General features: G+C 39.1%; 1 protein-coding gene across 2 annotated transcripts in view; it reads left to right on the forward strand.

Annotated features, from left to right (window-relative positions):
- The window catches only part of MFSD6 (major facilitator superfamily domain containing 6), a 40665-nt gene that overhangs the window by 11429 nt on the left and 2472 nt on the right, over positions 1-26764 (forward strand). Inside the window, exons 2-7 of one of the 2 annotated variants that reach the window (XM_084643993.1) lie at positions 2751-4325; positions 12153-12250; positions 19382-19543; positions 20219-20317; positions 23311-23591; positions 26699-26717. In XM_084643993.1, the coding sequence (XP_084500119.1) occupies positions 2806-4325; positions 12153-12250; positions 19382-19543; positions 20219-20317; positions 23311-23591; positions 26699-26717 (2179 nt within the window). In that variant the 5' untranslated portion in view covers positions 2751-2805. The remainder of the gene's footprint in view (positions 1-2750; positions 4326-12152; positions 12251-19381; positions 19544-20218; positions 20318-23310; positions 23592-26698; positions 26718-26764) is intronic. The other variant, XM_084643992.1, reaches the window with a different exon arrangement.

Here is a 26764-nt window from a genome sequence, read left to right on the forward strand (position 1 = left end):
TCTTGAGTAATTTTGTGGCATCTGCAAATTTTGCCACCTCACAGTTTAACACTTTTTCCAGATTTATGGCTATGTTGAAAAAACACTGGTCCCAATACAGACCCCTGGGGGACACTGCAGTTTACCTCTCACCATTCTTAAAACAGACCATTTATTTCTACCCTTTGTTTCCTGTCTTTTTATCCAGTTACTGATCCATGAGAGGACCTTCCCTCTTATCTATGACCGCTTACTTTGCTTAAAAGCCTTTGGTGAGGCTCCTTGTCAAAAGCTTTCTGAAAATACAAGTACATTATATCTGCTGGGTCACCCTTATTCACATGTTTAATGACCCCCTCAAAGAATTCTAATAGATTGGTTGAAACTATAGTAAAGAACAGAATTATCAGGCACATAAATGAACATGATTTATTGGGGAAGAGTCAACATGGCGTTTGTAAAGGGAAATAATGCCAATTTGCCTAGTACTAAAGTTAGGCTTACCAGCCTTTAATTGCCAGGATCACCTCTTGAGCCTTTTAAAAAAATTGGCGGCATATTAGCTATCCTCCAGTCACCTGATACAGAAGCTGATTCAAATGATGGATTACATACCACATTTAGTAGTGCTATTTCATATTTTAGTTCCTTCGGAATTCTTTGGTGAATACCATGTGGTCCTGGTGACTTATTACTGTTTAATTTATTTGTTCCAAAAGCGCCTCTAATGACATTTCGATTTGGGACAGTTCCTCAGATTTGTCACCTAAAAAGAATGGCTCGGGCATGGGAATCTTCCTTTCGTCCTTTTCAATGAAGACTGATGCAAAGAATTAATTTAGTTTCTCCATAATGGCCTTATCTTCCTAGAGTGCTCCTTTAGCACCTCGATCGTCTGGTGGCCCCACTAATTTGTTTGGCAGGCTTCCTACTTCTGATGGTTTTTTTTGTTTGTTTTTTTTTTAAATTAAGTACAACTACCTAATGCACATTGGTTTAATATGGAACAGAACTTAATAAACATCACTGAAATAGAATAATACCTGTGAATACTATTAGATTGGAAAGAAATCTTTTAAACTTACATCCCTGGTCAGTGCCCTTAATGTTTGGGAAAAAATTCTGAACTATAATCAGATTATTTAAAAGGATAATCTCTGCCTATCTCAATCAACAATGAATTAGTAAAAAGGCAAAACTAAGCTTCCAATCTGATTCTAAAATATTAGAAATTGGAATCTTATGAGGGCTTCTCAGCTTTTTGAGACTAGGAAGTTAAGTTCCTTATAGAATCTTAAAGGACTCACTGGAGAAACATGTTCTGTATTTCACAATTTAAATATTATGACATTAATAAATTTAAGTGGAACAGTTTATCAGCAATCCAAAAGAGTTTGAAACCACTATAATTAAAACTTAGACCTTAAAAAATTCTGCTTCGGAACGTAAGTTGATCCAGAGGGAAAAACACAAATATATTGCTTCAGGCAAGAGAGTATCTATTAAATATTTAAGTTAAATTGTTTTGTGGCATCTCTTGACTTATCCAGAAACATGCACTGAAATATTTATTTAGAGTGAAACCTATTTACATTATATAGTTTGTGAATCTAATTTTTTTTCCAGGTTGAGTTTACAAATATTAATGCCACAAAATCTCAAATTAATGCAATATGTCTCCAATCTGGTAGCCAAGAACTAATGGACTGCACTTCTGTGTGGGAGACCGATGTTTTGTTCCCCGTAAGGAAAATACTAATGGCTAACACTATTATTAAGATCTTTTATGAGCACCTTAAGTATGAAAGATGCTCTTAAAAGCAAAATCTAAATCCTGGTGGCTTTTAAAATTGGTTTTTAAATTCATTATTATTTGTAAAAAGGTACAGGACTGACCTTCCTAAAATCCACTGTTTCTCCACAGAATAAGTACGGGGCCTGCAGTGGCAATATGTTTTCTCCTCAGTCCCTCTTGTATTTCTGAACCTTGGAAGGGATAAAAGATCAGTTGAATCCCATGTCTGTTCGATCCTTGCCCCCTGCTACTGAGGCTTCCAACCTAATTGTGAGGATGATTTTTATGATGTAGGTACCTGCCCTCTAGGAACTAGGGGGCCTTACTTTTCTTTTTCCCAGAGATGCTGAGCAACCACAGTCCCACTGACTTCAACTGAAGTTGCAGATGCTCAGCATTTCTCAAAATTGGACTCCAGTTGGAGATCAAATAATTTTTCATAGGCCTTTAGGTGTAATGGATATGACTGGTGAAGAAGAGCTTCATATCTCATGACTTGTGCCCTGAGTCACCTCATTTTCTGTCCTTCGGTTATTTAAGCAAAACTGTAAATACTGGAGTTAGATTCTTAGGAAAGTAGATGACTTGTAGGGGGAGATTTCAAAGGCACAAATTTCAGTTAGTTGCCTAGCTCCTATTTGTGCCTTTGAAAATCTCTCCTGTAATAAATGTAAAGAATGATTATTGCAAAGAGCTACAGAACTGCTGCTGGAAGATAAATTGCTATAGTAGTGGCAGTGGCAGTCACTAAATCCACTTTTTCATGATTGCCAGTATTGTCTGGCATTATCAAAGTGAATTAACCGTTGAATACGATGTTTTTCTTTCCTCAGCTCCTGAGATATTTATGGGCAGGGCATGTAAGTAATAAAAAGAGGCTCTCTTTCTTTTATTCCTCAGTGCCTGACCTTCCATGATTGCACCCTTCCTTCTCTCTGTTGTGCTTTAACTGTAGTCTATTTTATTTGCCCTACAGGATAGCTGCAGTCATTGTGGAGAGTGTGTTGAGTATCGGATGCTTGTGGTGAGCTATGGCGGCTGATGATAAAGTTGCCATTTTAACTGATGATGAAGAAGAGCAGAAGAGAAAGTATGTGCTTGCTGATCCTTTCAATGGAATTTCCAAGGAACAAGATCTCCAGCCCCAAAATGAAACCCCTTCAACGGAGACCACCACTGTCCCAGATGAGGAGCTAGACTGGTTAGAAAGGCACTGTGTCAAAATAAACAATGATCTTCTGATCTCCAAGGTCTTTTATTTTTTCTTTTATTCTGCATATGGCTCCCTTTACCCATTGCTTCCTGTGTATTATAAGCAGCTGGGCATGTCGCCCAGTCAGAGTGGACTTCTGGTGGGCATTAGGTACTTTATTGAGTTCTGCAGTGCTCCTTTCTGGGGAGTGGTGGCAGATCGCTTTAAAAAAGGGAAAGTTGTCCTTCTCTTTTCGCTTTTATGTTGGATTTTATTTAACCTGGGGATTGGATTTGTTAGACCAGCTACCTTAAGATGTGTACCAAAGGTCCCTCCACCACCACATCCTTCCAATGCCAGCCACCTTTTAACTTCGCTGCCCCAAAATGCCACGATTTCTTCTCTACTAACTACAGCTAGTGCTACATTACAGAAGGGTCGTGGGAAGCGGGGACTGTTAGCTAACAGTCCCCCAACTTTGGAATTGTTTCCATTTTCTGCTCAGACCAGAAATGGAGACCTTGCCTTGGATAACAACAATACAAATTTTATTTCAAAGAATACCACCACTAACCCAGGACTGCCAGAAAATATGACCCACCCTACGCCACCACCTGTTGTCACCACGAAGCCAGTATCTTTTGACCATGTCATGCTGGTTTATGATCATCAAGAAGTAGAAGCTATCTTTCTACTCATTCTCTTGGTTGTCATTATAGGAGAGTTTTTCAGTGCCTCATCTGTTACCATTGTGGACACCGTGACTCTCCAATATCTTGGCAAACACAGGGACCGCTATGGCTTGCAGCGAATGTGGGGCTCTCTGGGCTGGGGACTGGCCATGCTGTCGGTGGGAATTGGTATAGACTATACCCGAATAGAAGTGATCATCGAAGGTCTGGGGTGTAAAGCTCCTGAGTACAAGAATTACAGGATTGTTTTCATAGTCTTTGGTGTACTGATGTCAGTGGCACTTATTGTGGCCACCCAGTTCAGATTCCATTATAACCACTACAAAGAAGATGAAAACAAGAGGAAGGAAGTAGAGATCCCACAGGTGGATGGAAATGCCTCCACTGAATCCTCTGATGACACCCCCAGCAGCATAAGCCAGTCTCAGTCATTCAGTTTTTGGGACCTGATGAAGCTCCTTTGCAGCATACAGTATGGGTCTGTGCTGTTCGTGGCTTGGTTTATGGGGTTTGGGTATGGGTTTGTGTTCACCTTTCTCTACTGGCACTTGGAAGACCTGAATGGTACTACCACCCTCTTTGGAGTCTGTTCTGTCTTGAGCCACGTGTCTGAGCTGACTGCCTACTTCTTTAGCCACAAGTTGATTGAACTGATCGGTCACATCAGGTAAGCAAATGACAATCACTAAAGAACTGTGCACATGTTATTGGAGCTACGTGTCTAGAGTATTAAGTTGAGTTAGCCTCGTGTTTCTCTGTTTTAAATCGTCTCCTCCTGTGAATCTGTTTGTTTTTGTTTTTTTTTACTATATTTGTGCTGCTTATAAATGTGACTTCTTTTAAGTTATGCTCTTCTTGGCTGAGCTGGACCAAGAATGGTTCTGCCTGGAGATGAACAACCTCACTTATCTCTTCATTGTTGGAGAGCACCATCGGTGAAGATATCAGTATTTGCCAGCACCATCCCTAGAAGTATTTCAGGGAGTGATATTGTGTTGGTGCTAGAACACTGAACATCCAGAAATAGTGTAGTCTCTCTGATATACCAGGCAAGGTAGGAGTCCAGTGCAATAGAAACAGAAGAGGTAACATAAAGATCCCTGTAGCATTTACCCAATATTTAAAAAAGAAAAAAAAAGCTAGAAACTGGTGAAAGTTTATTATGAATTTTTTTCTAGCAAGCCTTATTTTTAATATGATCCTTTCCCCCAATTTCTGTCAAATTCCTAATGTGGCACAGTGAATTTGAAATATATTCCAGTGCTATAACTTTATATTACAAAAATGTATATAAATACCGTGAATACATTCTCTAGACAATGGGACTAGGTTACAGTCTCTAAATTGGAGAACTCTGTTTACTGTGGATTTAAACAGTGAGGCAACACTTCTCCAAAACCACTCTTGCCCCTTGTTTTAAAGATCTCTGCCTGACCTGCGTACAGTCAGATACGTGACTGCCTGATGAAAGAAATGTCCATTTTAAACATGTATATGATGTAACTTACTCATAACACCCAAAATGTTTTCTCAGCACTTCAGTGATATTTGGCAGTGTAACCTTGAAAGGATTACTTTAAAGTGTATCCCCAATGATTTTGCTTCAAAACTCCATGATTTGTTTGAACAACAATCTATTCTGGGCTTGTTTATCTTGAAGTGTGTAATATTGTCACAACTTACGGTGGTCCCCTAAACAGAGGCAAAGCATATTTTCACAAAACTGTATATATAGTCTTGTTCCCATACCCTCTCCCAATACACCTGAGGATCCGTTATCTAGATGTCAGTGCATTTTCAACCATATGGGTCGTGCAGTTTTTTCTGCATGTCCTGTTTGTTTTCAGTGAGTTGATCCCACTGTTGTCTCTCTTGACCTCAGCCAAAGGTATGTTTCAAGTGATCTCTCAAGTTACTGTGCCTGGCACTTGGGACATCAAATTTTATACCAAGTAGAGTCTTTAGGCTTTTAATTAATCTAGATCCATTATTTTAAGCAAACCAGTATACATTTTTCTGTGCTGATCACAAGATGTTCTCTCCCTTCCCTTCACTTGTTTTTATTGGTGAAGCAGGAGTTGTCATATTTTCATATCTTCCTTCCATGGAAGTGGATTGCATAATAAGGGTAAATAGCTTTCATAACTTTAAATTTTACACATAATTAGTTAACAAAATTTACTGGCACTTCGCAGGCAAAGGAAAAAAGAAGAGTGTAATTTAATAGCAAAAGATACTTTTCATTTTCAGCTCATAGACCATGCTGAAACCTTGAGATGGTCTCTACACCTGCAGCATGAAAATGTTTTGTTTTTGGCATGTTAAATTTGCTTTCCTCCTCTCATATGCAGTGTATTGAATATTAGCCTTATGTTATGTGACAGGCAGTAGATGGATTGCCGTCTAAAAAGATACGTATTTCTCCTCTGGCATTTAAAGTGTCTGTTGAAAAAGAAACATAAATAAACTGGTGGAGTTATGAGGCATTGTGTTTTGACAAGAGGTCTTGTGCCAGATGTGTGGATGTAGTACTTTCATTACTCTAGATCTAGATGCATTTGGATGGAAAAGGGAAGTGGAAGGAGTGATCATGGAAGGGAAAGCTTCCTTTTTAAGTAAAAGATTAGATTTAAGGATTATTTATTTGACAGTCCACGGCTAAATTCTATATATTGGAGGTTTTGGTAATGACATGGCCCAGGTAAGAGATACGTACGTGCCACCCGATGTCGCCAGAAAGTACCCCTTGATGGAGCTGAAGCCCTGGAATTTACATGTGTATATTGACTTTAAAGGTGTATAAATGAACAAGAGATAATTATTATATCTTGTCTGTTTGTATGCAATGTAATTATGGAGATAATCTGGACCTGGGACTTGCTCATGTTAAATGCATAATTTTCTTTTAGGGCACAGTGACATTGAGAAATGTATAATACTCATGGAAAGAACAGTCATTAGCAAATCATAGTCAAAATGGTTTTAAATCTGGGTATGAAGCAATCGATGTTTTGCTGAACAGGAGACTGCCAGTTTTGAAGTATATCTCCTACATCCAAAATTCTTTGGAATCTACAGTTCCATAGCTCCTGGCTGCTTAGAGTACCTTTAAATACTGCTTTTTTTCATTAACCTTTGATGTTCCTAATCTTGATATCAATAGGCGTTAGTTTACACAACACCAATTGTAAAGCTTTGTAGTATAATGCTCCTGTTCAACCTTGGGAGTTAAGGTCAACTCTTAATGTGAAACCTAATTTCCCCTCTTAATATTTTTCTTTATACTGCAGTAGAACCCACAATGTGCTAGATATTGTACGCACATATATAGGAAGAAATTCCCTGCCCTAAGAACCTTAAAGCCTCTAGAAACATGTACGGAGTGGAGGAGTTAAAATATACAAGCAAAGTGGTCAGGGCAGTCAGTCATAGGGCTACATCAAGATACTTCCATTTCCTGGTGTTTTCAAAATGTACTTGATTATAGTACAAAAACTTAGGTTTAGCCCGTTTTCTTTCATGTGTGGTTTAAGTAGGAAAGAGAAATGGCAGGACTGTGGAAGTAAGAGAGTAAAATAGACAAGAATGGGGTGTAGACCTTGCTGCTTTTTCTCTACATTTTCCATATTAAGGATTTCTTTTTAAAAAGAAATTCCATCTCTTCTAAACTTTGATAGATATTGGGCAGAGTGTATTGCTTCACTTGACCTAAATTGCTTAGATACTAACAGTAGCTAGAGTCAGTTTAACACACGTCCCTTTATAACCACAGCCAGAACAATGAATGTATATTAACTGTTTGTCCTATTCTTTTCATATTTTAGTATTATCTAATACTTATTTATATTTTAGTCATAGCAACTTGCAAACTGTCCGCCCCAGATGCTATCTTTCTCCACTAGCTCTTTGAACTTTGCAAAATAACGTAGACTCTTGGTCCACTGCATTAAAGCCCCTCCTCCCAAAAAGTGAAAACTAACTGGCAACGGTGAGGAGTTAATGATCCTGTATGTCAGGGGTTCTCAAACTGGGGGTCGGGACGCCTCAGGGGATCACGAGGTTATTGTATGGGGGGTTGCAAACTGTCAGCCTCCACCCCAAACCCCGCTTCACCTCCAGCGTTTATAATGGTGTTAAATATATAAAAATGTGTTTTTAATTTATAAGGGTGGGAGTCGCGCTCAGAGGCTTGCTATGTGAAAGGGGTCACCAATACAAAAGTTTGAGAACCACTGCTGTATGTGATCCCCTTTGCATTGCTTTAAACACATTGACTGGTATGACTGCTTTATTTTATTTTACTTTATTTTAAGGTTACTCCACTTACTAATAAAATGAGTAGCATTAGCTTTAAACTACACTAATGCATTAGGGATGTTTAATGTATCTTATGGAAAACAGAGATAACCAGATGAGACCAGCGTTGTATGTTGTACAGCTGTATCCTTTTTTAATGGCCCAAAACAGAATATGAACATAGAGGGTTAAGTGTCCTCAGAAACTGTGCTCTAAGGTCTCATATAATAGTGGGAGGGGAAAGGTTCCTCCCACTACACACCCAGCCCTGAAGACTTCCTAGGTCTGTTGTGAGGGAGATGCCTATGACTTTTCTATTATGGTGTAGAAAGGTCACAGCTGAAGTTGTTCTATCTTCCTTTAACCCCTACTACCAGCAAAGAAGTACACTGATGTCTACGTATTCTTCCTTCCATTCTAAAGAATAGAAGCTCTTGCTGTAATTTTTCTGATAGCTTAGCACTAGTTCCTTCACTATCCCTCCTGCCTGACAGGGTGGGGTTAGCAGTAATAAACTAGGAGAAGATGTACATGAATAGAGAGAGGAAGGGGCAGGGAAAAAGAGGTTAGGTGGAATGAAGGTATGGCATTCTTTGAACCGTCTCAATATTTTATGTCCAGATGTATCTAGAAAAGGGGTCCAAATTTCTTCAAATTGAGATAATTGCTCTCTGGCAGTGAGCACTTTTCTTTGGTTGCTAACTCAGACAGTTCTGAATACCACTGCTCTATTCTGGGCATAAGCCTACTCTTCCAGTTGCTTCCTAGTTTTTATATGCTGGCACTTAGCTATTTTGTCTGCATGTCATATGGAGGGTAGGAAGTTTAAAGCATCAGGGCCAGATTTTCAAAATAGCTCTCATTTAGGCACCTAAATTAAGTGGAAAGACTGTCAAAATTGTTTAGCACCCATTGTTCTCCTGGGGAACAGTTGGGTGATGACTAGAGCTGGGCAAAAAAATTCATGTGTATAGTGTATTGAAAAATGAAATTTTAGTTGATCAGAAACTATTAGTAAATTTGACACAAATTTGCCAAATAGTTTTGATCCCCATTTTGTTTTCCAGGCCTTAGATACCATTCACAAAATGGCAGGAGGAGGTGGTGGTGGTGGTGTACTATGAATTGTCACTGTGAATGACAATGAATAGTCATTGGGTCAGGGAAAAAGCATGAGAATGACTCTATAGACTGGTGATTAGGGTCCTCACCTAGGATGTGGGAGGACCCAAATCAAGCCCCTGCTCCACATCAGGCAGAGAGAGCAATTGAACGTGGATCTCCCACATTCCAGATGAGTGCCCTAACCACTGGACTGAAAGTTTTATAAGGAGGGCAGTGGTTTCTCCATGTGTTTTTTGTAAATCTAGCCCCTTACAAGTGCCCAAAATGGATTTTTTTCAATTTGTTGAAATTTTTCAATTTTGGTGAACCTGAACCTTCTTGGATTATTTTTTCATAACTGTCAATGAACAGAAAAATCAGTTATTCGCCCGGCTCTGCTAAACAGCTGTGTCCTAAGATATGAAAGATCATGGAAAGATGAGAAAAATTAAACAAGCAGTTGCTCAGAGATTATGATGAGGGCTCCCCAAGTACTTACTAGCTCCTGAATTCAATGGCTCAGCCCTTCTAAAAGCAGGCTACTTTTAATTGGGTGCTTAAACTTTTGACACTCAAATGTGATCATCTTGGCCATTTTGGGTTCGATTTATAAATATCTAGCTGAACGTTCTGAAAGACAAGTAAACAGGAGAACTCTGTCCGTATTCCTTACTTGATTTTTTGCTTCTGAGCTAATGGAGGCTGGCAGAAAGGAAGTGAAACTGGTGAGAAGGGACATGAAAAGTGTGCTTACTGCATAGGGCCATTTTTCTCTTTGGGAGGAAGTTGGCAAGAAATTGATTGCACTGGAGTCAATCAAGAAAAATAGGTGAAGTTGTTGGACAGAAAGATGGTAGAGATGAATGGATGAAAGGAACAAATTCGTTGTAGCTCTCGTTCCCGTAAATCTCGTACAGATTTAATCTCCCTACCCTACTTTGCCTGTTGATGTCCAGCCTTGCCATTGCTCCCCATTTTCTGCTCTAAGTGATGCTCCAGTGTTACTATCCTGGCGACACACATCAGCTATCGACCCCCTCTAACGCCATGCCATACCTGTGGAAGCATAGAGTCCGGAGCCAGCTTGTTGGGGTGTCTGGTAAGACTTTCTGCAACAATACATGAATTATTGTAAGGTATAAAATATTAAGAACTTTGCAAATCTGGGCATTATTGCAGAAAGCACAGGCTTACCTGATCCCAGTAGGCTGACTCCAGTGTAGTTACGTTTGAGTAGTGATATCATGAGCAAAGTGGCCTTTGTCTGAGTGGAAGCCAGTAAGACTGAACATCATGGGACCTCTTTAAAAAAAATTTTAAAAATACTGCATTTGTATTCGCACTTTCCATCTTAGATTTTTCAAAGTTTCTTAACATTGATTTAAGCTTCACAATACTTGAGTGAAATAGGAAATCATTAGCCCAGTTTTACACATGGTAAATTGAGGCACGAAGCAATTAAATGGCTTTGCTAAGAGTGCATAGTGAGCTTGAGGTTGTGGAAAAAATAAAGCCCTGATATTCAGAGACTCAGGCCTGTGCCTTAACCTCCAGACCAACTTTTCCTTTTTAATTTTCCTGTGTTTCAATCCTGAGTAGCCCTCATACCTTGGTTATTTAAGAGATGCAGTGCATCATTCTAAGATTAGGGTTTTTTTAAAATATCTGTGGGTCACCTTGAACGTTCTACAGTTGCTCCCACTTGGAACAGGTCCACTAGAAACCTGCAAGTTGAATAACAAGATCTTTTACAAAACACCTGAGTGCAGATCAGTAAATACTGCAGTCTCATCTTTGCCCTGTAGGGAGGTATAATAAGCAGAGTGCTAAAAGAGAGGTTGAAATAAAGAGCCAGAAATAACCTTTAAAAAAAAAAATCAGAAAAGTTATTGTAAAGTTAGGTGAACCTGGTACGTGTCAAATGCAAACCAGGGAGGAAGTTAATGTTGCCCCTCTATGTATGGACGGATGGTAAGGGGGGTTTAGTCACGTTCCTCTTCCTTTCTGATTTTACAGCTTGCATTTCCTGGCAGTAATGGACAACAAGGGAAAGTGACTTGTCGCTAATTTAAACTAATTTAGTCTGTTATCCAAATCTACCTCTTTCCCTGGTCCTGGAAAAGAGATGATTTATCTCCTCCTACTAGAATGTTTCCTTTTTAGAGCCACAGGAAAGATACGATGCATAACAAAGGCTGCTTCTAGGAATGCTAGTTTAGCTTGGTGAGGAAGAAGCAATTGGGTTGAAGCCTGAAGTCAGGAAAGGAGAGGGGATGTTTGGTTAAATAGTATGATGAGAAAATGAACTGGGAAAACTGGACTTGAGCTTTCTGGTCACCAGTTATTTTAAAACCTGACTCGTAACCTCTTGCTTCCAAACTGGATTGTCCTGTTGAAAACTAGACAAGTGACAACAGTAGCATTGTCACTACATGGAGTATGTATTGTTTTTTGTGGAAGAGTACATATTTCAGAGAAGTAGTGAACTGGATGCAACTTCTGGAATGCTAACTTTACATCAGCATGGATGAAATAAATTCCTATAATAATATGGACCTATACTCATCTTAAACTGTACAGCTCTGTTACTAATTATAGGACATGATGATGTCTGAATCGTTGAGGCATTTAAAAAGGCTGGTGTGAGGTTTGATGGAAACCATATTCTCTCTAAAATATAATGCAGTAGGACAGTACATAAAATGAGAATAGACATTACCTAGTCAGAAGCTCAGAGGGTCTATTAACCCTAGACAGAAACATCCCTCTACTTAGGATTAATTTGTTTTCCATTAGTGGTTTGAAAAGAATTCTCCTGGGGTTTTGTTTAAATTTAATCAATCACATTTTTATTTTCAACTTGGAAGAAGGTTAACTGCAGGCCTGCAGAGTGGGAAGAGGTTGCGTTTAGGTGTGGGATCTTTGTAAAGGAAGATTTTTGAGTAAGAAATTGTTACATGTGAGCACACACTTCCTTGTGCTGCATTTCGCATTCTTATTAGGATTTAGAAAGCAATCCAGTATATTTATGGTACTATACAAGACATGGCAGCTGCAAACCTCTACAACTGTGTTTCTTCCTTCCTCCCTTTAGAGTGCTCTATATTGGCCTTGCCTGTAATACAGCTCGCTACATTTATATCTCCTATCTGGAAAATGCCTGGACTGTTCTCCCTATGGAAGTACTTCAAGGTAAGATGATGCAGTTATGATCTTATAGTATAAAGCGAGCCACTTAAATTATTCATGTTGCCATCTGAGCTGTGATTAAGAGAAAGTCCAGTAGCTCTTTGCTTCTGACTATAAATATCCCAAAACACTTTATGGTTTCATAAATTTTGACAGTGGTCGTCATGGAAAAGATTTGACGTCAGGAGGTTGGTTCTGCGGTTGATCTGCACACTGTTCTGTTTGTTGATCCAAACAGATCTGTTTGAGATCAACACGCCCTATAACTAAACAAAGAGACAGGAGCATGAGCTGAATGCACACCTGCATGTGCTGTTTGGTTCCTGGAGTCCTTAAGCTTCTTTATATCTATTACATGCAAAAAATCAACATGATTGAAAGACAACAGTTAAAAAGAATGGATTTATGTTTGTGCTAACCTTTTTTTTTTTTTAAATGCCCTAGCCACCAAAGAAAATGTTCTGGAACATCCTGTCTGTTCAGTTTTTCTGCAATTGTTTTTCAGTGGTGTTCTGTGATTTATAGCTTAAGCTATTGTAACCTGACAGGAACTTAGGTTTCAACAAAGCTCTGTATGTGCTTGCAAGACCAGGCAAGCCTTTTAGTTTTACTTTTTATTCAAATCAATTACTTACAGGGCCATTATTTTAAATTAGAGATATTAATGATATATGTGGTCTGTGCAGAAGCATCATTTTGAGTCTTGCTGTCAGATGAAAAATCATATTTTTTAAAAAGACCTTAGCTGTGTTACTAAAAGCATATTAGATTACTGTAATTCAGATTTACTTTCTATATAGATTTACTTTCTACCATTTATACTCTTAATTTACTGTAGCATGCAACACCGTTCAAAAAAAGATCACACCTCACCATATTACCATTTTTGAGGTGGTTCTAATCTGAGATCTAGATTACTTGACTCTCCCATTCAAAGTGAGCAACATCCGATGAGTCACTACAAGTTGTGGTATTAATGAGCCTTCTGTTTTGATCTAGTGCTTCTGGTTTCCAAAAGTTTTTTTTCTAATTATATACATCACATGAGTGCATTTTAATGTAGTAATTCAAAATTTTTGATTTGGTAAGTGTCTTATCACAATATGCTCTAACAGTGTTTCCAATGCCTAATGACTTTTCTGTAGAATTACATATTTAGCAGAACTGATAGAGTAAAATATGGCAAACTTGTGCTGTTTATTACCTAGGGTGGGATTTGGAATTTGTGATTCCTGAAGTTCTCTACGTAAAACTGTTTCATTTATTGGTCTCTGATTGTCAAATCAAAGTAAATGAAATACTTGTATGTAATGGTGGATAAGTTAATTTTAAAGAAGATTAAATGTTTAATTATCATAAAATTAGAAATGTACAATTGAATTTCTAGATAAGAATTCAAGGCCACCACAGGGCATGGAGAGATTTCTAGAAGAGACTGTGCAAACTGCATCTATTGATTTGTAATTTTAACCATGCAGCAGTTTTGTTGTTCTCAGTGTATTTCAAGTTCGTGAGAGCTGCTCAAGCACAGCATCTTAAGACAGAAAATGAGAGGAGTTTATTTTACACTTATTTCCTAATGAAAGAGTTTGGAAACCATAAGCCTTGTTTGTTCACAAATGCATGGTTATATGAAAATAAGGGGTTGGATTAACTTGGATTGCTAGAAGTTTCAAGGCTGCCTGCCAAATGAGTGTCTGTGGGGTGTAAATACAATGCTGCATGTTTTCATTCTCCAATCATGCAAAGACATGAATTAATGTAATCTGTCTCCAATTCTTGTCAGGTTACAGTAGAGCATTCAGTAGCTTAAATTATAAATTCAGAAAGTCATTGAAAAATATAACAAAGAAAGGATGTTCCAGAACATTTTCCTTGGTGGCTAGAGCATTTAAAAAAAAAAAAAAAAAGGTTAAAACAAGCATAAATCCACCCCCCCCTTAACTGTTGTCTTTCAAACGTGTTGACTTTTTGCATTTAATAGATATAAAGAAGCTTAAAAGCCCCATCAATCACTTTTCTGTCTCAATACAGTGACTGTAGTTTTAACACTAAAATACTCAGGCCATGTCGTTTTCAAAACAATGGGCTGAACTCTATTCTGGGAAAGAATTTTTCCCAGTATAAAATTTCCTCATCTGTCTAATAGCAGCCATTCTAAATTGACCAGCTGGGTGATGAGACTAATGACCTGAAAATATCAATTTTAAAGATATGGAGCTGTTACAAAGTGGCAACTGGCTAAAAAGCTCCAGAAATGAGTACCAGGACCAGTCTTGCTTTCCTTTTGCACGTGAAGCTCCAGTTTAAGTTAGCAAAGATGGTTACTTCTGTGGAGTAAATAATGTTGGAGAGGGAGGGATGGTTTATTCACCACAGTTCGATTAGACAGGCTATGATATTAAAATCTTTTCCTTTTACGCTATCAGAATTAGTTTGAAAGCTCTTTATATAGGCGCTGACCATCTGGTTATATAAAGGTTATAATTTGATTGTGACTCTTCAAGGAGGAGCAATGGACAGTTACGATCTGAGAAACAATGCCAGATTTGTCCCAATAGAATAGTTAACGGACATAAAATGGTACAGTCCTCACAAAGACCAGCCAAGACAGAACAGGTCTCTTCTTGCCTGCTTCATTTGCCTTCTGCTGTAGAGCTTCCTTTGTATGTCAGGATTGTGTAACAGTGGAATGGGGTCCCAGAATCAATTTGTGGCTATTTTAAACAGCTAGGTAGGAGAGGCAGAGTATATGTATCTGAATCCCTAAGGGAGAGAGGGGTATGTGGGTAATTAATAAAATATTTTTCCTTTTTTGTTTGGATGAATTACATCCCATAAAATATCCATGCTCTAAAACTTAGTTTGCTAGAGGTTAGCATGAGTAGAAAACTTCAATGTAAATTGTTACTGTAGATCTTGTGTCCAAAGAGATGCCAGTGGCTAAAGCAAGACAGTGTATTTGATTTTTGATTTATATTTCACATGGACAGTCTCTCTTGAAACATTTAACTCGTTCTAATCCTATATAGATGCCCATCATAAAAAACAAATGACTTAGTAACACACACAAAATAAAAAGCAAACTTCTTCCTATTTGGCTCTAAAGGGATTAAGTTCATTTTGAAGGGAATTAAAAACTCCAGACACTTCTCTGGACCCTATTGTTCTAGACTTGTGGGGGGGGGGTGTGTTTAATATTGTAGCCTTTGTTTTCCTTACCAAATAGATGAGCATGGTACTCAAATTATTAAAAGTACACCAGAAATGTTTTGGATTTGCCACGTTTTAACTTGATGATTAATATTTTATTCTCTTTTGTAATTGACAGTCTGAGTGCATTACATAAGCTTTTAAGTGATTTCCTTAATCAGCATATGACATAGTTTTTGAAAAACTGAATCATCCTTGTTTGTTTACGCCTTTAAATTGGGGATCAAGAAGATGATAGTTACTTTCTACTTAAAATGAAATCAGTCGGGAATCTCATCAGTATGTACCCAGTAGGTTTTTCAAAATTATTACTTTTTAAATTTTTGGACCCATATATACTGTATAAAGTAGTCTGAAAATCATTCAGCATGTCTGGCATAAGTTGTCTTTCAATAAGCTTGATGCGTTATAAGTAAGGACAGACTCACAATTGAAAAATTATTTCTAGATATGTACTTAATCATGGTGTGTTCTGTAATCTGCTGACTAATCCTCTGTTACTAAATTTCCTGAAGCTCCCACATATTTTTGTTGTAACTTATCTAAATCAGACTTTTTGCAGAGAGTGAAAAATAAGCATAGAACTTTCTAGCCATCAAATAGGCTCCTAACCAGAAGATCAGTTCCAGTATATTGCCATTCATTAAATGAATACTATGTAATCTTGTATGTCAGTATGCCACCTACAGATTTATTACCCTTATCTTATTTAATTTAGTTTATGTGGCTGTTCAGTCTGTGCTGATCAGCAGTTGCAGAACCAGACTGTCTCTCCCTGATGCTGGTTAATAAATCAGGTACATAGGACTGATCCCTGTTGGTTAAATCATCCATTGTCCAAACCATTTTTCTAAGCTAGCAATTGGGCAAATGCTAGCAATGGCTAGTCAAGGGATGAGCTGTGACTATATTTAAATCCACCCAACCTTGAAAAAATATCAACAGCCAACCCATGAGGGTTGTTTGTTTTTTTTAAAGCAGAACCACATTAAAATAGCTTCAGGTGTGTTCACCATGTATCTCTCTACAAAATTGCCATTTTATTCTTGCCTCCTGCCCCAAATTCAGGATTTCAAATTGAGGCTGCAGATAGCAACCTTCCCCTCTCCCTGCCTGCTGATAATTGGTGGGGTTTTTTTGTTTTTTTCTTTGCTCCATGACATCTGACCACTATGTTCTGCCTTAGGCAAAATTGTCTCTGCATCTTCTGATTTTCCATGGTAAGAAAAAAAAAATAATAAAGGCAACCAAAATGTATTATAATTTGATTAGCCAAGAGTGCCTCAAATGCATATGCATTATTTAGATATGAAAGGACCTCTACCACTGTTAGCAATGGAAACTGGTGATGTCTGACTGCTGGTGGGAAAAAATGATTTGTCATGGCACACTTAGTGAGAGCAGACTTACAACAGTGGAAGAAATCCTGTTGTGTCCGATTCAAAACAGCATAAGCAAAGCTTAGTGTACCTTGCCAAACCCTGAGGAACCTCTGTGGTCTGTCAGCCAAGATCTCCCAAAGCCAAGTGCAAATGCAAAGTGAGTAGTGCCAAGAGTTTGGAAAGAATTGATTTTGAGGTGGTTCTTAGAATATGCTTTTATTTTATTTTTTTAAACAGTTTGATTTCCATAGTGGTATGTCTGTGTAGATGTAAGGATTAGTCTTTGAACTCCTTCAAATGCGGCAGTAATGTTAAGGTCTTTCTACATTTAAAACATATATCACCATAACTGTGTCAGTCATGAGGTGTGAAAAAACCACACTCCCTAAGAGAAGGGCTAGACTGACAACACCACTGGTGTAGATGCAGCTGTGCCAGCAGAAGAGTGCTTCTGCTGGCATAGCTATCGTTGTTTAGGGAGTTGGTGTTCCGACCCTAGCAGAACTCCTTGTACTGTAGGCGTACACTGTGCCTAAACTACAAGGCTGTGCTGGCAGCTATAGCTAGGCCAGCACAGGCTCAGTATTGCAAACCTAGCCTAAGAAACATTGACAATGAGCCAGTCTTAGGGTTTGTGAAGCCCCCAGCTACTCTCATGAGGAGGAGGAGCTATTGACAGAAAATGGGTTGTTGCTAGGACTGTCAAGCGATTGAAAAAATTAATTGTGATTAATCACACTGTTAAACAATAATAGAATACCATTTATTTAAATATTTTGGATATTACAACATAGAATCCAAAGTGTACAGTGCTCACTTTATATTTATTTTTTAATTACAAATGTTTGCACTGTAAAAAAGAAAATAAATAGTATTTTTCAGTTCACCTAATACAAGTACTGTACTGCAGTCCCTTTATCATGAGAGCTGAACTTACAAATGTGGAATTATGTACAAAAAATAACTGCACTCGAAAACAAAACTATGTAAAACTTTAGAGTCTACAAGTCCACTCGGTCCTACTTCTTGTTCAGCTAATCGCTCAGACAAACAAGTTTGGTTACAATTTGCAGGAGATAATGCTGCCCGCTTCTTGTTTACAATGTCACCTGAAAGTGAGAACAGGCATTTGCACGGCACTGTTATAGCCAGTGTCGCAAGCCTGTCCTTAGGATTTATGGGGTCCTACGCAGTATTATTAAACTGGTGCCCCTATGCCTGACCACAGCCTGGGCGGGGAGGGACAAGGCAGCAAAGGATACAGAGCTGCCCAGCCTGCCTCACGGTGATGGAGAGTCACCGTTCCCTTCAGAGACCCCTTTACCCTCTCCCTCATGCAGAATGCATGGTGCCGGCACATTCGGTTCAGTGAAGACGGCCTTTGCCTAAGGAGACTGTAGTGCGCATTGGAGCCGACCCGCTCTTATCTGCTGTCATGGGTGGTGGGTGAAGCTGCTCCTTGGGCAGGCTAGCTCCCCAGCCCACCTCTTCTGCCTGTGGCCCCACCATACTCTACCACTGTTCTGCCCCAGACCCCGCCTCACTCCACCCAGCCCTTGCCCTCTCCCCACTGTCTCCCTCTGCTCTTCCCTCCCCCACCTTGCTCACCTCCTTTCAGCCAAATCCCTGAACCCAAATGAAGTGAAATATATGGCAGAATGCAGATAAAACAGAACAAGAGACATACAGTTCTCCCCCAAGGAGTTCAGTCACAAATTTAATTAACGCATTATTTTTTAAGTAGTATAAGAATGGTGGCCAAAGCATAAAGGTACATATGAATGTTTAGCACATCTGGCATGTAAATACTTTGCAATGCCAGCTACAAAACTGCCATACGAACGCCTGTTCTCACTTTCAGGTGACGTGAACAAGAAGCGAGAAGCATTATCTCCTGCAAATTGTAACCAAATTTGTTTGTCTGAATGATTGGCTGAACAAGAAGTAGGTCTGAGTGGACTTGTAGGCTCTAAAGTTTTGCATTGTTTTGAGTGCAGTTATGTAACCAAAAAAAAAATCTACATTTATAAGTTACACTTTCACGATAATGAGATTGCACAACAGTACTTGTATGAGGTGAATTGAAAAATTCTTTTATCATTTTTACAGTGCAATTATTTGTAATAAAAATATAAAGTGAGCACTGTACACTTGTATTCTGTGTTGTAATAAAAATCAATCTATTTGAAAATGTAGAAAAACATCAAAAATTAATAAATTTCAATTGGTACTCTTATTTAACAGTGCGATTAATCATGATTTTTAAAAAACGCTATTAATTTTTTTGAATTAATCGTGTGAGTTAACTGAGATTGACAGCCCTAGTTGTTGCATCTCTAGGCAGGTTGGGCATCACAGAAAAAATGGAAAGCTGTGTTATTTTATGAAAGACTGATTTATACTTTAGAGGAACATGGTTGACTTTAGTACTTTAATAAACACTTCCTTCCCAGGACATTTAACTGCTGCTGTCAACTAATAAATGAAAACAGATCATGATAGCATCCTTAGTGCTTTCTAAAATGTTTCCTCTCCATAGGTGTAACCCATGCAGCCATATGGGCAGCTTGTATTTCATATCTTAGTGCTGCAGTGCCTCCAGAATTAAGAACTTCAGCTCAGGGGATTCTACAAGGTCTCCACTTAGGTCTGGGCAGAGGCTGTGGGGCTATGATCGGTGGGGTTTTGGTCAACTATCTTGGTAAGCAAACATTTTATTTAAGTGTGATTGCAGTTTCTTAGTAGTGCAGCAAAACTGGACTAAAAGCACATGTACACTTAATGTATTGCTAATGATGCCATATTTGTTACTCTCAATCACATAAAAATCTATTTAGACACATGTAGATGTTGTACACTGATTATATGTGTATGTGTTTGTAATGTTATGCCTTGAATTTTTAGTACTATGTGAGCAAATCCACTCCTAAGCACTGCCCTGTCCTCAGCTAGACAGCAGGATGAATCCTTCATCAGATGACCAGTGACTGTTCACTACTCTGTGGTTGTCATGCAACCTCTGCACACTCAATTGAGAAGTGAAAGCATAATTTGTTTAGAGTCTGTGTAAAATAACCTGCTGCTGAAAGTGCTGCTGAAAGTGAGTGGAGTGAGTAAATAACCTAATGAGAGTTTGATCTTGGGTGGACTCTGATGTGGTATCCTGAGTAGATCAAGAGGACTGTTCATCCACAAAGAGATTGGCAGAAGATCATAGAGAATGGGCTGCCATGGTTGCAAACCTCCAGCAATGGAGATGCCATATAAAAAGAAAGAGAGTTTACATGGGATATTAAGCAGTGAATGAAGTCATCACAAATATCTGTCTTTTCCTGTATTACCTAAACAAATGCTCTAAAAATAATTCTCATTACAGGGGCTGCAGCAACATTCAGGGGGATAGGAATGGCCTGTTTAGTGATCCTACTACTCTTTGCATTAATCCAGTGGCTAGCTGTTCCTGATGAAAAAGAAGGTAAATAGTCAGGTCAACGAGACCAAGACTGTTCCTGTGTTCTGATGATAACTCGAGTTATCAGTGTGTGACATTTGAGATATGTGGTCATAATACAGGCAAACTAGCCCAGAATCATTCCCCAGGAGCTGTGACATTATTTTTTTCATTAACCCTATATATTATTATTTTTACAGACCAAAAATAAACCTGTTTCATAGAGATGAAAAATAATAAGCAAACATTTAGTGTCTTTTACCCAAATGTTATTTTTATTCCATACTAAAACCCAGGTAGATCTGAAGTTCATTTTTCTTTATCCTAAAAATACAAGGGTTGTCCTTTAGTAGTTCTTGAGTTGCCTGTGTTTAAGAATGTTCAAATATTTGTTTTGCCTTTATCACTTGAACACAGGTGGAAGAAATTATGGCACAAAAGAGAAACTTGGACGGGATAATCGCTGTTTCTATTGCATATGGAGTACATGTGTGAGCCTCCCAAATGGATTCATATTTTTCTCTTGGGCCATAGTTCTCTAGAATTTAATATTCCAGTTATTGTATTTCCTTCTGCATCTGTGTACTTGTTTGAAAATCTTAAACATAAATCTTGCATCCACTTAAACATAAGCCTAATTTTAAGCATTGTAATAGTCTCATTGATTTAAATGGGATTACTCACATGAGTAATCACATGAGTTTAGCTAAGCATGTGCTTAATGGTTTGCCATTTCAGTCCCTGAAGTATTTTACTTGTTAGTATTTTATTTAAGCTTTCTTTTGAAAATGTCTGAGGAAAAAATAGTATATTTTACCTCTAGACTGTTTTACATGGCACAGAGCTATTGCTCAAAAAATCTAGCCCACTTATTTTAATACTTGTTTATATATAGAAATGTCCTGCAGCAATCCAGAATCTTTAGGGCACAGTGTGTTAGGCAATAAATCACTGCATTGATCAGATATTTCTGCGTAAGCTGTCGGTCCTTCATCAGTTGAGACTGAGCCGATCACAACACGTCTTTCAATCTTCTCTCGCTCTGGCCATCCTTTGCCATGCTTGTCCATATCTCCTTGTTAAGAAATCATCCCACCTCTTTGGAGGCCGACCGCATGGTCATTTCGGTTCTCATGGATACCACTCGGATGTAGCTGTGGTCCATCTGTTGTCGCTGAGTCGGGCCACATGTCCCACACACCACATTTTGCTGAGCCTGCTTTCAACAACGTCTCGCACTCCAGACTGCTGCATAATTATTTCATTGGGGATGTGATCGCCAAGCGAAATGCCCAAAAATGTTCGTTCCATCGCCCTCTGTGTGACAGACAGTTCATGTTCTTCGATCTTTGTCAGCGACCATGTTTCGCTGCCATATAACATCACTGGAAGCACGGTCAAGTTAAAAAGATTCGCACGAGTTGTTCTGCTAATCTGTCCTTGATGTCATTGAATGCGCACCATCCAGCTTTTTTTCTGTGCGACAGTTCGCCTTTCTGATGGTGGCGCATGTTGACTTCTTGGCCCAGATAAACGTATTTATCAACCTTTTGGATCTGCTCTCCTCCAAGAGTTATTTGGGTTCTTGGCAGAACATCTGATCTCATGTATTTCATTTTCGACTGGTTCATTTTTAATCCAACTTGACTACTTTTCACGTTCAGTTCTTTAAGCATTCTCTCAAGCTGGGCGGTATTTTCGGCTATCAGCACTATATCATCTGGGAACCTGAGATGGTTTAGCCGCTCGTCGTTGATATTAATCCTGCCTTTATAAGCTTCAAAAAACCCATCTAAAGAAAGGTGTCTCACTTAGGCATTTGCAGTGCTCGCCTAGCCACCTGATACTTGTCACTGAGGTTACAGGTGCGGCTCTTCTGTCTTTCTGACGGCTCGATTGAAAACAGTCCTTTTCAAATCAAAAGTAAAACTGTGATAGAGCCACAGTCTTAACTGTGTACATACAATAGAAGCGTGTGCAAGGGGGGAACAGCACAATCCTTACTGCCAAGGCTATGAGGCACCTCACCACCACCTGCCCTTAGCATGAGGGAGCTTTGCCTGTGCTGGCTGGGGCTCAGCTCCCTGAAGCCACCAGCCTCTGGCAACGCAAGCTCTCGCTTCCAGGCTCCGCAGGCCTCGCTGCCTCTGTACCTGTTAGAGATAAGTGCCCACCAATGCCCGAATCCTCCCTGTGGAGGGTGCAGCCCCTGTTCCACTGAGCACTCTCTGGACTTGTAGATCCTCTATTCCCAAAGGAACAATATGCTCCAGCTTGTAAAATTCAACCCAGGATCTCCACTTTGCTTAACACCTCAGCACTTAGGGATAGCTACATAGTGAACACACAAATACGTGTGTTATCAAAGAACAGAGATTCAAGTGACAGTGAGTAAGCATATTGAAAACAAATGGTTACATCTAAAATAAAATCATAACATGCCTTGTAGACATTGAACTTAACTAACAAGGAATTGCCTTGTCTTACCCCTAAACAGGATAACTCCTGCTGTTTGTTTTTTCCTCCAGCCCGTGTGATCTATTGATTAGCATTTTGCTCAGACTGCAAACAGGTGTTTATTGTGAAAGATACAATAGTCCGATTGCCTATGACAGGCCAGAGTGAGATAAGCATCTCTTCCCCTCTGCCTGCCAGGATTATGTGGATTACCTTTTGGTGGTCTGTCTTAACTCGCACACCTAAAGAACATAATTTTCAGTGTATATGCATAACTCCACATATTTTCCATACATACATCTCACAATGATTACTTAATGACCAGTGTGACCTGGGCTTTCATTAGAGACCTTACATGACATTGTTTTGGTGAGCCCAGAGGAATCCCTGTACCCACTGCCAGTTGGCATCAAGAGGTCCTTGAATCACAGTGAGGGAACAGAGCAATTCTTAGTTTATTGCAAAGCATGTTTGTGTATGTTCATATTCAGTGCTTTGATTCTCCATTTCCTTGTAATGATCATTGACTTCATTGATGATTATGTTGCCCTACACTTTAGAGAAGACAATGCTGGCAGAAAGGATCCCAGTGCCTTCCAGCCCTGTTCCTATAGCAACCATCGACCTCATACACCAACAGTCAGAAGATATCATGCCTCGAACTGAGCCCAGACTTCCTCCCAAGAAAACGAAGCATCAAGAAGAACAGGAAGACGTGAACAAGCCCGCGTGGGGGATCAGTTCTTCTCCCTGGGTTACTCTGGCTTACGCTGTCTATCAAATAAAGGAGATGGTAGAGCTGTCTAAAAGCAATCTGATGCCTGAAAACCAGCCTTTGCAGGTAACCCGCTCTTAATATGCAACATTCATATCACCATTAATGTTAACCTAAAAATGTACTGCTGAAGGTTTTAAGACCAAATGTAATCTACAGCACCATAAAATTGTTAATATCTGGCAAGCATTCTCCATCAGTGATCAGAAACTTGGAGTTGTGTAAAGCAGTAGTTGAACGATAGTAACAAATACAGTTGCTGCATGTTTTTGGTACAGGGGGGAGTGCTCAGTAAATCATTTGAGCAGATCTTTCTGCTTCTTATAGTCTAATTTCCACTTTCTCCTCTTCCGCTTTGTCATGACAAGCTGGGATCTACTGTAATTGCCTCTAAACTGACAGTGTTTTCATATTAGTTTGAATACATTTGTGTACTTACAGAACTTTTGTGGCTTGAGGGTGAGCATTAACAAAGTTGCATAATTATTAAGGTGTAACGTGCCTGTCTATCTTTTTTTTTTTTTTTCCGTTTTAATTAAATGTTTCCTTTTAGAGATTAGCCTGGCGGCGTAGGGGGAATGCGAATTGCCAAACATCCAAAATATGGTGGAAATGGGCACCCCAGCAAATTAATAATGGAATATGAAGCCGTTCACCCCCTGGAGGTTGGCCTGGGCTTGTGGTGACTGAAAGTGACTACAACTTGAGAGCTGTTCTGTGGCCTGTGTGAAATGAGTTGTTGTTTTCCAGTGTTCACATTACAGAATCCCCCAGCACCCTTATTAGGAATCTTGGCAGAGGGGCCAAGGATTGGACGAACTCAGAGACTGGACTATCATCCGATCTTTTGGGGTGCTCCCTCCAGAACGAGGTTGGAGCCCAGTGGTGGTTGGTGAGGCAATGTAGGGAAACTTGGGCTGCTGCGGTCAATGCTGGTTTTTCAAACAGTGTGGGTAATAAACTTCCTGTTTCTCCTGTCTGCCTCGGGGAGGAGTGGTGCAGCTTCCCCCTTACATATTTGCCATACCATATGCACCCAAATATCATTTCTACCAGTCCTACTTCTGGAAGGTGATGATTTTGGACATGACTTTGCAGATGTGGCAAAGCAGCATTTGAAGAAATCCCAACTTCACCAGCTGTCTCCCTCCTCCCCCATTGGTCTATATTCTTGTAAATATCCCTACGCATATGTTCCCTTCTCAATATGCATGCTGAGTTTCCATTAGCTTTAATGAGACTAACTTGCATGCCTCAGGGAGAGTGAGCAACCATATTGAAATGACTCTTGAATGTCTGTTTATACAAGAAGAATTTCAGACACACACATCTCGGAAAAATCAAATGTCTCCTTTTGAATGACCATGAAATCCTCATTGACACAATGCTGTCGTGTTACACTCTCTACACATACCACTCTCCCAAGCAGTTTTCCATCAGTCTTCTCTTAAGCAATTATCAATATAAGCCCAGCCCTGTTGTTGGCATAAATTGGAGAATGGCAGTCACACACAATCTGCCATACCTCCCAGGGCAAGAAAGCTGGTTTATAGTTCATGGTAAGCTCTAGGAGAGAGAATCAACAAATGTTCATAGTGTTGGAGATAGTCTCAGTAAATGACTTGGGCAATTATGAAGTGCTCTCAAGTCTTTTATTGCCTCCGATAACTCTCTGCCATCTTCAGAAACATGTTCTCTTAATAACCTCTTTCCCTTTCTCATAACTTCATGCAGCCATTCATGGAGCCTTTTTATTAATACTATTGAATTTTGGGCATTGCATTATCTATTCCACACGTGACTGATAGAATTGAGAACCATTCCTTAGTAGATAGGATTCTTAGTATTTATGGGAACAACGAAAATTGGTTCCATGGGGTAGTTTTATTAAGGCCCCAATCCTGCAGTTGGATCTGCACTGGTATATCTTTGCATCCATGCAATGCCCCTCTGTCTTTCATTAAGGCCTGTGTTTTTAGGGTCAAACATCAAAAACCCTATTTCTGCTCAACCAAATCCCAGATTTTAAAGTTAGGCTAAATATGACTCTTAATGTTTCCTCCCTCCCTGGCTGGTTGCACTTTTATCAAGGCAGTCTGCTGTTCTGCATCTGGCCAATGAGCATTCAACCCTACCACAACAAGAAAGCATAGCTTCTTTCCCCACTGCATTTGTATGTAAAAATTTGGTATTTAAAAACTAATGTTTTTAAACTAACCAGAATGAAGCAGTATTCCACACCCTCCATTTGAAGATGCACACGTGGTGCATCTCAGTTCCATAAAGCTAGAGATATATTTAATCATTTCAGCTCCTTGGAGAAATTGCCTGCTTTTGCAGAACACACCCACATTTTAATTCTAAAAATTAAAAAATGAACTCCCTATGCATTGCTGTTGCTTTATTTCACCTTGTTCTTTTAGCCTGAATTTAACAAAACACTAAACCCAGAAAAGGCTGCCTAGCTATCTTGTTAAACATTTTAAATAGCATTCCTAAAAGAATTCACATGAAACTTGGTCATTTGGAGGAGAAACTTTAAGAGCATAGAAGAGGGGATTAACGACAGAAAAACTTTGGTGCCTCCTCATTTCACATTACTGCTTGCTTATAGTAATCCTTCAGGGAAAGGAGCATGCTCACCATTCTAATTACTTGATACAAAACAAATCTTCCAAGATAAATCGTGAGGTTAGAAGATGTTGTAGTACTAATATTGTACAAGACTTGTTTTGTCTTTGGCCCTCAGGGAATGCAGCTAGCATATGTCTTTAAAATAAGATCACATAATCTGGGAAACAGCTTTTAAAAATTTGCACTGAGCCTTTCAGAAAATTGTTCTCAACTATTTTCTTCTTGCTTGAACCAGAGAATTGCCTGCTTGAATCGCTGACCTAGCTATTATTACTAAGAAAAAGCCTATTGCTAAGTAAATTGGATGAAATTTGTGTGCTTTTACTGCAAAAGTGCTGCCACTCAGTGGGACTGAGAAATATCTTAGAAAAAATGTTAAGGAAATATAGGTGGATTTGCAGAAGGGAGCATGAAGTATGTTTTAGTAAACAGTGCAGTCATGATGATGATTGTTGTCTGTATACAGTAGAATTCTATTGATAGTTTTTGTCTTAAAACATAGCAAGTTTGTTTTTTGCATGCTTCTTGTGGAAGTGCAGTTAGGAAAAGAAATGGAAGGTAAGTTGTTTTCTGCTTGTTACATTCATATGCAGATAACATTACTA

This window comes from Lepidochelys olivacea (assembly GCF_965140295.1).
Source record: "Lepidochelys olivacea isolate rLepOli2 genome assembly, chromosome: 11".
Classification (NCBI taxonomy): domain Eukaryota; kingdom Metazoa; phylum Chordata; order Testudines; family Cheloniidae; genus Lepidochelys; species Lepidochelys olivacea.